This window comes from Rosa rugosa, chromosome 1 (genome assembly GCF_958449725.1).
Source record: "Rosa rugosa chromosome 1, drRosRugo1.1, whole genome shotgun sequence".
Lineage (NCBI taxonomy): Eukaryota > Viridiplantae > Streptophyta > Magnoliopsida > Rosales > Rosaceae > Rosa > Rosa rugosa.
Window position 1 is genome coordinate 47072408 of NC_084820.1, and position 14043 is coordinate 47086450.

Sequence of the window (14043 nt, forward strand, 5' to 3'; positions counted from 1 at the left end):
AAACAATGACATGTCTTTATCCTCAATGATATCTCTCATGTATCGCATGATAAAGTACCCGCACTCCTTGTTGCTAGGTTGGGGAGGAATGCCCTAAACACAAGCAAATGAATGAACAAGTGAAAACTTGGCATGGAAAACTGTTTTTTGAAAACCACAAGTGGTGAAACTTACAGCCAAATTTTTCCAATGGACTGAACTCCGACTCTGCTTATTCTTTTCAGAAATATACATACGCATAGCACTACACCAAAACAACAATATGATCAATAATGTACCATAATGCAAGGGAGGAAAACAAGTGTATTAAACAGATTTCATAAAATTGTTGCATTTCAATCAATATGTAAACGAGGGACTTACGTATCCACGATAGACATCCAATCTCCTGTGGGTAAGCGTCTTTTCAGCGGGTCCATAAAATAGGCAGTTCCTTTCTCCGGATCAACAAGTGTCAACACCCAATGATCACTACATGCATACAAAATGTCATATATCTTGAACACTAATTTGTTATATATGTTCAGACACAGTAGATATGAAAGTTTGCAAACATTCATTAACTTACCCTGAGTTATATGGCAGCATGAACATCTGCCCTGGTTTAGCAGTTACAAGCCTATCTTTGATGTGTTGGGCCTTGACAGTTCCATTCCCACACCCCACAGCACCAATAAGTGAAGGGTCAACAAACGCAACCATGTCCAGCATTTTATAAGCCTTCAACTTATCATAGAGGTACCTAATAACAAACATTTGCACCAACTCATTGGGTTTCAGCAACTATACTCCTTATCAAGGCATTACGGACAAAGCATATATGTATGTATATATATATATATATATATATATATATATATATATATATATATATATATATATATATATATATATTTATATAATATCAGTTGAAGGACTTTTTCTACCTTTGATACACAGCAATGCAAGTTCCAGTTACTTCCCTCATGCTTGCAAGTCGCCTAACATCTTTTCCCAATATAAATGTCTTGCGAGAATATCCAAACACTTCAGGCTCCATGTAGAAGTTGATTGTATTCCCATCTTTGAATGCATCCTCACCCCACAAACATAACATCTTCAATGAAGCTGGCAACGATGGTGCCAATTTGGCCAAGCCAAATTCAATCTCCGAGTCCTCTTCCCCTATCTCTTTCCTTTTCTTCTTCTTATCAGCTTTATCCTTGGTAGGTTTCTAGAATAAGAAAATAAATGTAAGGTACAAATCATAAATATAAGCTGCATATCTACAATTAAGTGAATTTCTATAAACAAATGAATGTTATCAAAGTAGCTACAGGTTGAATTATACACAGTTCTTACCTTGACTGCAGATTTTATGACTAGGTGTTTAGGCCATGCGACCCAACTCCCCATAGCCTGCTTCACTGTTTCAATTTCATCTTTCACAGGAAATGGCACTTTTGTTTTCTCCTCAAGCGCGGCATAGATGGAAACACGCACATTACCATCCCCTAGTGGAGTGCCATGAACGAGTTGGGAAGGATCCTCGCACTCCATAACAGTGGCATAAGCAACAATATGTTCAACAGAACCTATTGCCAACTTGCAATCAACCTCAGCTACGTTTGACTAAAAAATGAACCAAAAAACAAGATTTATAGTTGTTCCCTATATATATTCAAAATAGTAACAGATTTAAATGTAGTCCACAAACATACTCATAAGCAACTCATAAGCATTCTATGAGTAACAACATGCTGCAAGCTTCAGACAGTTTCAGAAAACTGGTAACTTGAAAGAAAAATTCACCAACAATTACTCTTTCAATGATTTGAAGCACAACTTTCCAGATTTCAAGTAGACATGCAAAGCTACTATTTTCCAGAGTTTCATGCTATTCGCAGTTCAAATGAATTGTCAAACAAGAATCTAAAGTGACAGAAACGCTTAATAAAACAAAAATCCTGAAACAGTGCAGTTTGATCAAAATAGCATAAGTATTTCATTTTAACTTTGTTTTTCACGAAACCAAGTTCAAAATGATCATTGAAGAGTCTCCTTTAAGCTGTGAAAAACTGAGAGTAAAGCTACAAGTAAAGGTTTTTCAAAAATCAAGAAATGCCCCACTGGTTCAGCTTGGGTGTCAAACACATGTATGCAGTAATCGAACTTTGATCTTTTTCCAGTTCATTATTGGCTTTAAGTAAAACCAAATTACCTTTAATGTAGGTTGACGCATCGTCAAATCCACATATTCTGCCCCCTCCTCATTCTCCGGCTCCTTGATATCTATCATATTGACATTTTCTTCAACAGCCTCATTGACCTCCTCACGGTTGACAACTACTTTCTCAAGCAACTTGGGAAACTCATTCCCTTTCTTGCACCTAGGACTTTTATCCAACCCGCCTCCCTTAACAACCTTTGTCCCTTTCCTTTTACACATGATGGTTTTGTTTTCCATTTCTTCAAAAACGCTCAGAATTTTAGCTCCATCCACATTGTTCACTACTTCTTCCAACGGACCTTTATCCGTTTCTTGAGCAATCTCATTAGCTGTCATTGAGCAGCTTCCATGGCCAGATACATGTGGGTGAATAGTTGCAGCCTCTTTTCCATTTATCTTTGCTTCAAGTTCAGCAAACTTGGCCGCCCACACAGCCCGCTCCTCTGCAACAATTTTTTCCCTCGCTTCCCTGACTATCGCCTCCCTAGCCTCCTCTAGTATCTTCTCCCTTGCCTCCTCTACTATCTTCTCTCTCTCCTCTGACAATATTTTCTGCACACTAAGTCTGACAGTAGCTTCTATGCTCTCCTTTCTACGTTTAGGGAGGTGGAAGTAAGTAGAGGGAGTGACAAAACCTCCTACTCCCCGCACTCTTCCCCCATGCTCCGGAGTCCCTAACGCCAATGTTAAGACATCATTACTTCCTTCAGCGCTTAGCTCTCCACTGTCAAGCTTTCTTTTCAAGTTTGTCTGACAGTTTAGATTAGGAAATATCATCACATATCATCTAAACAAACCTTATACATGGAAAAATAGTCCAATAAATATATGGACTTACTATCTTTTCAGCGGTCTTTGCTGACTCCTCATCCTTGAAACTGCCATCCTTTGTCTGTCGTCCTCTTATCCACAAAGTGGCCCTATCAACTTCTCCATCACTCATTCCATCAGCCTGCAAAATAAGATAGTTAATGCATACATTACAACTAGGAACCCCACATAAGTAAGGTAGAAAACAGTTTCACTAACCAACTCAGCCTCCAACCCTGCATATCCTTTACGGGACATTCTATGAGGATACTTATTCTTGCTGCGCCTCTCTTGTTGCGCACGACGCTTTTCCTGCAAAATAGGGGTACTAATTAGTTAAATAAGTATTCGATATTTACATAACTGCATTTTATATGACTACAACTAAATGATTGAAATACAAGTGCATTTATACCAAGAATGAAGGCTTTGTCCGCATTTTGACAAATTCTGTCCAGTGATCAGCATTGATGAAAGGATAATCATCTGGAGGATATTGCAAGGCTTCAGGGTCATCCAAATAGGGGATAACGTACTTGGAAGTAAGTAGACACTTGAATTGCCTCCACTTTCTTGCAGCAGATTCCAAAACCAATTTTTTATGCTCAGGACCAATCAAAAATGGAATCTGTGCACATTTCATTGCTAACTATCAGTTCAAGTTCAGAAACTACTGAAAAAGGAAAACAATGAACACTATCATACCAACCTAACTAACTACACCTTCAATACTAAATAAAACAGATAAGGAACTTAATCACCTGAACACGTTGCCAGATTTTGTTCTTTTCTTCAAGAGTTACGGCTTTCCAATTTTCCCTTATTACCGGTACCTTCCTTCTTGCCAACACACCAATGTAGCTTTGCATTTGCTTAGCCACCTTCCCACAAGGGGTCCCTTTTCTGTTAAATAAAACAACCTTCTTGCATTTACGACTCTTGCGGTTTGTAATGCGTGACATAGTCACTGCAGGCCGCTTCAGCAACTTTAGGCCCCCAGTTGATTCAGGTTCTTTCTTTTTTGACTTTCCCTTTTTTGAATGAGATCCATCGGAAAATGATGATGATGTCGGTGACTTCAAAGACTTAGTCTTCTTAGGCTTCGAACGATTTTCTTTCGACTTTCTCTTCTTTGATACACTAGCAGATTGTGATGCTGCCATTATCTACACAAATGTTAGCCCCATTAGTACATCAAATCCACATATATGAGTAACTTGTATAACAAACATATAAGCTGCATATTAGTAAACAAATCTGCTAATGTTTAAAATAACAGACACTTTAACATATATTACTACAAATATCGCCGATGCAGAAAATAACAGTAATTAAATAAACAAACACTTAACACATATCCAAGCAAAAAATAAGAGTATTTAAAATAACAAACACTTAACACTTGGTACAATCAGTGAAACAGAAAATAACCAACATTAAAAACATATTTAGTGAGCCAAGTATCCTTTAGGCATGACAATTATAAATTACATCAATACGACTATATGAACTACTCTCCCTCAACTACTATATCCTCATTCCCTGCACGCCTATAACCCATTGGCTCCTCATCTTGAGAGTTATCATGTGACTGAATAGCTGGCATTGTAGTTGCGATGGGGGGGGGGGGTGGGAAAGAATGGTGTCCCCAACATCATCCTCCTTAACAGAATCAATGTAATCTCTTTTTGGGACTCTCACCACAACTGCCCACCTACGATCTACAGGGTCTTCAACATAAAATATTTGCTCCACACTTTTTCCCAAAACAAAACAGTCATTTAGATAACCTTTCCTATTTAAATTAACTAAAGTGAACCCAAGATCATCTTCTCTAACACCCTTCTCATTCTCTACCCAATCACACTTAAAAATAGGAACCCTAAAATGACCATAGTCAAGCTCCCATATTTCGGTAATCACCCCATAGAAGCTCATGTCTTCAGTAATAGGGTTTTTATCCTTAGCACTAGCTACTTGAGGAGTCTTAGCAACCAAATAAACCCCACTGCTTTGTGTCGACCTAAGATCATCGCGCAACTTAGTGTTATATTGCACTCCCCCTATTCGGTAACCACTAAACTTCGGGACTTCATGGCTTGGTTGATCTGCTAGCCACCTCACAATCTCAGGGACGTCACAACCTGGTTCAGCAACCTTTGATTCAACCTGCAAAATAAAATAAAACATTTTACCAACTATGTTCTGCATTATTAAAAGCTTTATCAGTCTATAAATTACAGTTACATTAAATGGAAACTACTTACCCTCTCCTTCACCCACTGAGCAAAAGTCATGTTTTGTTTGTCCACCAACCACTTTTTATTCTTTTTGTACTTGGGAAACTCCCTCTTCAACTGTTCCGTGTGTTCCCTACACAAATATTTATTAAGTATTAGTGTATAAGCATTAGAACAAGAAAATAAGCAAAACTGTAAAAAACATAGATAGTGATCAACTTACAAAAAGTAGCTTCTAAATTCTTCAGTGTTTTGAAGCACGCAGAGATGAGCTTGCTGAAATTCTTTGCCATAAACAGACTCAACAGTTGCACCAGAGGTAGGCTTGTCAGCTGTGATGTTTTCTTTTGGGATGCCAACAGTCCTATCATCAAAGAAAAGTTCACCTAAAAACTCAAGCGCCTCTTCAGCTATGTAACACTCAGCAATGCACCCTTCCGGATGCGTTTTATTCCTAACATAGCCCTTACAAACCTTCATATATCTTTCGAAAGGATACATCCATCGGAAGCAAACCGGTCCACATAGCTCAACTTCTCTAACCAAGTGGACTGTTAAATGAATCATTATGTCAAAGAAAGATGGCGGAAAGTACTTCTCAAGCTCACACAAAGTTTCGACCAGATCACTTTGGATTTTGGGAAGCCTTGAAGCATCTATAGTCTTGCTGCAAATTTCATTAAAAAAAAGGCAAAGCCTGATTACTGCAACCCTGACCGGTTTTTCCAACACCCCTCGGATAGCAATTGGGAGCAGCTGTTGCATTAACGCATGACAATCATGGGATTTAAGTCCAATCAGCCTCAAATCATCCATTGAAACAAGGTTTGAAATGTTTGAAGAGTAGTTTTCAGGAACCTTCATGCCATGAAATGATCCACACATACATCTTTTTTCATCTAATGTTAGGTTCCAGCTTGCCAATGGCAAGCGCTTCTTTTTCGGACCATCTAGATTTGGGTGCAATCCACATCTTATACCCATTTCCACCAAGTCCAAACGAGTTTTCAAGCCGTCTTTGGTTTTTCCTGGAATGTTCAACAACGTCCCTATTAGACCATCACACACATTTTTTTCAATGTGCATGACATCAAGGTAGTGCCTAACAGGGAGATACTTCCAATATTCAAGCTCAAAGAATATCGACTTCTTCTTCCAACATGGCCTAGTTTCATCCTCAGCCCCCCTATAAGCAGGAGCAGGTTTTTTTTTTCCAAACGGCCAATGTGGAACTTCAGCCTCCACCCTACTCAACAATTCTTCTCCAGTCAATGGCACTGGAGCTGCTGCATGTTCTGGCTGGTTATTGAAAGCAGCCCTTAGCTTTCGGTAAGGATGGTGTCTTCCTAAAAATCGCCGATGAATGGTGTAAGCCATCTTTCCCCCGTGAACTAGCCTTGTAGGTTTTGTTTTATCAAGGCAAATCGGACATGCATTGTAGCCTTTGACTATACTCCCTGAAAGGTTACCATACGCTGGAAAATCATTGATTGTCCAGAATAGTAGAGCCCCAAGAGTAAAAGTTTCATTTTTGATGGCATCGTAAACTCCATTCACCCCTTCCCATAGCAGCTTTAAGTCATCTATTAATGGTTCAAGGTAAACATCGATGTCGTTTCCTGGTTGTTTAGGGCCCGATATCAATAAGGTAAGCATCATGTGTTTCCTCTTCATTACCAACCATGGAGGTAGATTATAGGTTACCAAAATAACGGGCCAACAACTATACTTGCTGCTTAAGGAGCTAAAGGGATTGAACCCATCCGATGACAATGCAAGTCGTAGGTTTCGTGGCTCATTACCAAAATCTGCCCATTTTTCATCTACCAACTTCCAAGCCGCAGAATCTGCAGGATGGCGAATTAAGCCATCCTTGTTTCTCTCGGTGGCATGCCAAGTTAAGGCCTTTGATGTTTCAGTTGATTGAAACATTCTTTTGAACCTAGGAATAGGAGGGAAATACCATAACACTTTTGCGGGGACTCCCTCTCTTTCTTTCTTGTTTTTGCATATTTTCCACCTAGATGTACCACATGTAGGACAAATAGTGTCATCGGCATATTGTTTTCTGTACAGAATACAGTCATTAGGGCAGGCATGTGTTTTGGTGTAATCCATTCCTAATGCACTCAAACTCTTCTTTGCTTCGTACACAGAGGAAGGTATCTCATTTCCTTCCTGCAGATACTCAGCAAAGGCAATCAACCAGTCCGAGTAAGCCGAATCACTCATCCCATGCTTGGCTTTCAAGTTGTAAAGCCTCACAAGCACATTCATCTTGGTGTGCCTATTGCAACCAGGGTACAAGGGTTTGTTGGCATCGTCAACAAACTTCTTGAATTCATTACACTCACTCGAAAGCTCCTCATCCTCATCACCTTCCAACTCCACATCACTATCTAATTGTACTTCATAATCTGCCCTCATGTTACCCTGTACAGAGTCAGATTCAATTGGCTCTGATTCAAGACTTTCACTATCCGTATATGATCCCGACTCCACTACAACCTCCCCATGTTCTGTCCATTTCACATAATCTGTGTTAATCCCATTTACAAACAAGTGATCCTTTATCACTTGTGCAGAAAAATCTTTCACATTTCCACACTTTGTGCAAGGACAACAAATACGGTTAGGGTCTCTAGCATTTCCCAAAGCAAACTGACAAAACTCTGCCACCCCTAACTTATATTCATGAGATCTCCTATCAGCATGCACCCATGACCTATCCATCTACATTAAACAAACACCACAAACCAAAACTACGTCATCGAGCAACAAAACCCCAATCACATATCCTGCATGCATTCACTAAGTTCCATAAACTCTACCAATTCAAACTCTGGTACTCTTAATCACTGACAGCAGTTTATTTACATATATACATGTCCAATATCAGGCAATGAAAAAAAAATATCAACATATATTCAGGCTAAGCAAATTCAATAACAAGGACAAAACAGAATAGCATAATATATAAAGAAAAACAAATTTGTCTGACATTTAGGGTAAGAAAATCCAATAACAAGACAGAACAGTATACCACAATATATGAAGAAAAACAAATCGATACAAATTTAGGCTAAGCAAATCCAAAAACAAAAATGCAAAAAAAAAAAAAATATTAAAGGAGGTCCATGAACAAACACATATCATATTCACCATTGGGAAAAGCTATGCTAAAACAACATCCAAACAATTCTCCAATAAGAACATTAACTGCAGATGTAGTATATATGAACCAAACCAGTCCTATACACATTCCACCTGAACAAATCCAATGATACCATGATATATATTAAGCATAGAACAATAGATTTCAACAAATTAAAGATTCAAAACAAATTTAATAGCAGTCCACAAATTCAACAGTGAAGCTCACAGTACTCACCAATCCAGCTCCAGCAATGAATACAAACAATAGCAGTGAAGCTCAGTGCACGAGTCCAACTCACTCTACAGCTTCTTCCAACTCCACCAGATATGCCTTAATTGTGCGGCTGCTGAGAATAATAAACAAGGCCATCAGATTTAGGAAGAAAGGTCAACAACTCCTACCTTCCATAATGCATGACTAGACAAGACCTAAATGAAATTTGTTCAAAAAACCACCAGCGCTTACTACTCAAAGGCTATAGTTTTTTTGTAACCTATTGGCATTCTTGAATAAAGACTAGAATCTGCAGGATTTGGAAGCTTGTACAACATGTTTTGTTAAATGCTGGCAATTCTAGATATTAGTAGTGTTGCTAAGTTGTTGTTTCTTTAAATGAGGACTTTGAAAATACTTTCAGTCAAGGTCCCTAACGGCCTTGGGAGGGAGTAGAGTTTAAGTGGCTTAAATTTAACATTTGAAGTCACAATATTGAACTTTCAAAAGCAACAACATTGACCCTAGACTGAAACAGTTTTGATGTATAGTCTATGAGACCACTCTTGGTAACCGGATGACAGTTCTACATCTTTTATGTCTTCTAAGTTCAGTAATCTAATTATGTCTCGACAAGTTAAAACAAATTTGCATCATGTTCAACATTGCAGCACATGATCACACTATCCTCATGCATCTTTCACAACAGTAGATGATAAACACATAACATCACTGAAACATTTGTAGAGTCAAAATGTGGGGTAACTAACTAGCACTTGAATGCATGCATAAAACAACCATTCACTTAATTTCATTTTTTTTTTTACCCTTCTGTTGGTATTTGAGTCTTTTGACATTCTCCTCTTCCACCCTATCAATTCCCAAGAGGGATAAGACTCTTCATATGATTGTAGGAAGAAAGGTCTTAAGCACATATACCATAGGACTCCCTTCTTCCATAAAAACTAGCTTTTACCACATTATTTCCTCCCGTTAATAATAATCACATCACTTTCTATAAGCAAGATTAGCATGAAAAAATTCATTGCAAGCCAATAAAACTCATTCTTCCCTGTCCCCACAAGAAGAAACTGAAAAAAAAAAAAAAAAAAACTCAGAAAACTAGTTCCAACCAAATAGATACATGTTTTTAAAGTGCATATTCACAACTTGCTTTTCGTACACTATCATACCTGAGGTGAAAAACAAATATATCCAAACTTCAAAACGATATTTGTACACAAAAAAACAATTAGGCCTGTTTTGAAATGCTGTCCTTGACTTATGGAATACTAATTGAAGAAAAATCACCACATTTTCGGTTTGGAAAGTAAGATTCACATTCAACATTCAAGCAATACAAGCCAATGGAAACTGAAAGTCACCATGATACTCCACACTTTCAATATTGTAACCGAACCCTCTATTTTTCCATGAATTTACAATCACTTTACTGCACAGAATAAACATCTTCAATCAAGGCAAATGCAAAAAGAACACTGAATCTACTAAGCCTAAACTAAATTCACTTTCTGGGATCTAACAATATCATGAAAAGATCAAATCATATTCCAAACACTAACACCATCAACTCACCACCAATTTAGATAATCTAAATTGTAAGTCTAAACCAATCAAATACTATTTTGTTCCCTGGACTCTAATCAAACAGAGTTGCTATTTGTTACGACATTACTTGAGCAATTTACTTATGTCAAAAACCTTATCTCCAATTTGACAAATCAGTTATCCAATTTCCTAAAGCAACAGTCTTTTCCGTTGAAAAAAAATCCCCAAAAAACCCTAAAATCAAAATCAGAAAATCCAAACATGGTAGAATGGGGCGAACAGACCAAATCTAGAGAAGGAGAATTCGTGGGAAACCATTCACACAATCACAGTAACTGCATCATTTTTTTTCTTTGTGGGCATGCTTGTTTTTGCTTTCTTAGTTCAATACAATCACATAACTAATGAAAATAAGCATGAATTAGATGAATTTAGATGACCCATATTCGAGAGGTGGAATTGGAATCTTACCTGAACCCACAAGCTTCGACAGATCACAGTGGAGGTTAAGTCTGGTAGGATTCGCCGTCAAACTGCTCACTATAGACGGGTTCGTGGCCGGAGCACCATTAATAGCGAGTGACGGATAGAAAAGAGAAAGAGAGAGAGAGAGAGATCTGCTCAGTGGTTTCAAGTGGGCTGCGCAAGAACAACAAGGTCAGTGCTTCGTGGTGATTTTGCTTAGAATCAAACCTCCAAGCGGCTTCCTATTTGGTTTGCAGCTGAGGGGAGATGAGAGAGGGAATGGGTTGGCATGGCTTCTCAGAGATAGACCTAATCGAGATGCATGTGTTTTGATGACGGATGGTGTTTTCATGAGAGAGCCATGGTCTTTTGATGAGAGATCGAGTGATGGTTTTTGATGAAGTTGAGAAGAGAGCTACTCGACGAGAGGAAACGGCTGTTTTGACAAAGTGTTAGACGCGCGGGGAGAGCAAATCCAATAAACCTAGCTAGCTAGCTAATTAATTAAGTTGTGGCGGGCTTTTAATTTTTGCTTTATGAATCAGACAACGTAAAGATGAAGTTTTGTTGTCTGATTGTGAACAAATTAAATCTCAGCTAAGGTTCCAAAGAGGGAAAAGTTCCCGCTATAATATGCTACCAAAGTAACATGCTAGCCAATGCTCATTTACACAACGGAAACAACTCATTTGGTTGTCTGATTATCAATTTGGTGCTATATTTCAATCAAAACTCAGAGGTTTTTGGGGGGCTCGAGTGCCATTTTGGGCCAAATAAAGGCACATTCAATATTTCCCACTTCATCACACAACAAAAAGTCAAAAACCGTTGTATCATGCTTTGCATGGTACTCTCATACAACAGATATAACTATACTGTTGTGCTATATAATACCAATTTGGAGCCAAATTTGAGTCGATCTGGGAGGGAAATCTGCCGCTATTTTTTTTTATGATTCAGACAACAGATTATTCTTGTAACCGTTGTGCAATGACCTTCTAAACAAAAACTTCAGAATTTTAACCACCTTATACAACGTAAGTTTACTAAACATGTTGTGTGATTCACTTTTCTTCATCACACGACACATTTTTTTTTTCATTGTGCAAAAAGTGTTGTCTGATAACAAAATTGGTGTAGTGTCATGAGTAGTTGAGCAAAGAGATGAGGCTGCATAGTGGTTGCCCTTTCTAGCATCCATTCCTTAAAGTTAAGGGCAGGGAGGATGGTGTGCTGTAAGTTAAATGGTGAAGCATGTAGAATCGCAGAAGCTACCGGACACTTGCAGAACACATGAACAACATCTTCAACTTGATTGTTGCATATCACACATCTCATAGGCCCCTCATAACCTTTAGTAAATAGACGATCACGTGTAGGTAAAAGGTTCAGGCATGCACGCCAAACACAAATGCTAACCTTACCAGGAACTTTAGCCCTCCAAAGACTGCGCCACAAATCCTTATAGGGGTCTCCAGTAGATGTTGAGACTAGGACATGGTGCATTACCTCATTGCGGGCAATCCAATAAGCAGATTTAACCGAGTAGAAACCGCGTTTTTCCGGATTCCAAATAAGCCTATCCACTGTAGGCTGTCTACTAATTGGAATGCATAAAATGCGATCCGCAACCTCTGTTGGGAATAGGCTATACACAATGTCAGTTTTCCATTGCCTAGTGGTTGAATCAATCAGTTCAGCCACAGTACTTGGGGTTGAGTTTGGCAGTTGGTGAATGATGGGAGAACCCTGAATTGGCAACCAATTGTCATGCCATATGTTAACAGATTTCCCATCTCCAATCTTCCACTGCACTCCTGCCTTGAGAACCGACCTACCGTGCAGAATACTTCTCCATGAAAAGGAAGGTGAGTCCCCAACTTCTGCTTCCCAAAAGGAACAATTTGGGAAGTATTTAGCCTTATATAGCCTGGCAATCAAAGATTGAGGGTTGGAAAGAATTCGCCATCCCTGTTTAGCAAGCATAGCAATATTGTAGGCAAATATATTTTTAAACCCCATGCCTCCCTCTTGTTTAGTTAAGCAGAGCCTTTCCCAGCTACGCCAGTGGATTTTCTTTTTTTCATTCGTATCACCCCAAAAGAAGGAGGCACAGAGTTGATGTACGTGTTTTGTATGATTGTCTAATGCAATAGAGGAGGGATTTTGAAGATCGAATCAAACGTAGATTCTCTTATTGTTATATTAAATAAAAACACTCATTTTGGGTTAAGTTCAAATCCAAAATAAACAAGGTAAACATTTTGTACGACAGACATTACAAGCTATCTATGAAAGTATCCTTCTTTTCTTTTGAAAAATATATAAAACCTAAGTTGGACTGCACACAAATAATCAACAGCTTAATTAAATAGATGCAGGAGAAGAATTACCATCGCCGTTATCATTTGTAGGACGATGAGAACATACTTAATCAAGGGGATTAATGTGACTGTATAAAGAATCAAAGAAAGAACACCCAAGATGTCATCTTTATCTTTGATTCCATTGGGGAAGGTGCTCGAGAACACATAAAGTGGTGAAGTACCAAGATCTCCATATACAACTCCAATGCTCTGAAATGCCAGGGTCAGTATTACGGACCACGTCACTTCCTGTAAAATGCACATTGTAGAAAATTTAAAATGCAAATTTGTAAAAGATTTACATTGATGACGTTGGATTTACATGAGACAAACTGGCACAAGGATTAATAGCTAACAAACAAAATGCAAGTGTATACAAAACAAATGATTATTATGCAGGTTTGTAATATATAAGATGATGAGAAAATCAGGAATATTTGTTTGAGACCTTGGAGTGCCTGTGATCAGCGATACTGCAAGACTCGATGTCCAAGCCTCCAAGGAGTCAAATCTTTGAAACTTTTGGCTTGAAACTAGTTGATTCTCTTTGAGCTGTTCAGAGACTTGATCCCCATGCTGGTTTTCCTCCTCTTCCACAGTGTTTTGCAGTATTACATCTGTAGCCATATCTACCTTTGATCCCAGAAATACAGTAGTACCTGTTCCTTGTCTACGTACTTCTGAGAGATGAGGTTGAAATAATCAGATGATATATATGGAAGGAAGGGCGGTGATGTTTACAGGTACGAACGCGTGAATTAAGGAAATAGGAGAAAGGAATGTTATCAACTTGGAATGGAATTAATTAATGAGAAAAAACGAGAAAGGAATATTATCAACTTGGATTGGTAATTAATCAGCGCGATAAATCTGATTGATATATTATTCCTCGTCCAGCTAAATAATGACGGTTGTTTCTTATCCTAGATAAAACATTTATAGTGGTCATGTACGCGTACAATAAGTCAATAACGTAGGCATTGCATTAAGGGGAATAGTTATTATAAGTCATAT

General features: G+C 38.3%; 1 protein-coding gene and 1 pseudogene across 1 annotated transcript; both read right to left on the minus strand.

The window, feature by feature from the left end:
• The window catches only part of LOC133729273 (potassium transporter 5-like), a 22340-nt pseudogene extending 8684 nt beyond the window's left edge, over positions 1–13656 (minus strand).
• LOC133739288 (uncharacterized) lies at positions 562–2359 on the minus strand. Its single transcript, XM_062167035.1, has 3 exons — positions 2201–2359; positions 927–1611; positions 562–742 (listed from the first exon to the last, which is right to left on the minus strand). Exons 2-3 carry the CDS (start codon positions 1094–1096, stop codon positions 565–567), a joined length of 348 nt encoding a protein of 115 aa, XP_062023019.1. The 5' UTR covers positions 1097–1611; positions 2201–2359; the 3' UTR covers positions 562–564.
• Positions 13657–14043: the final 387 nt, after the last annotated feature.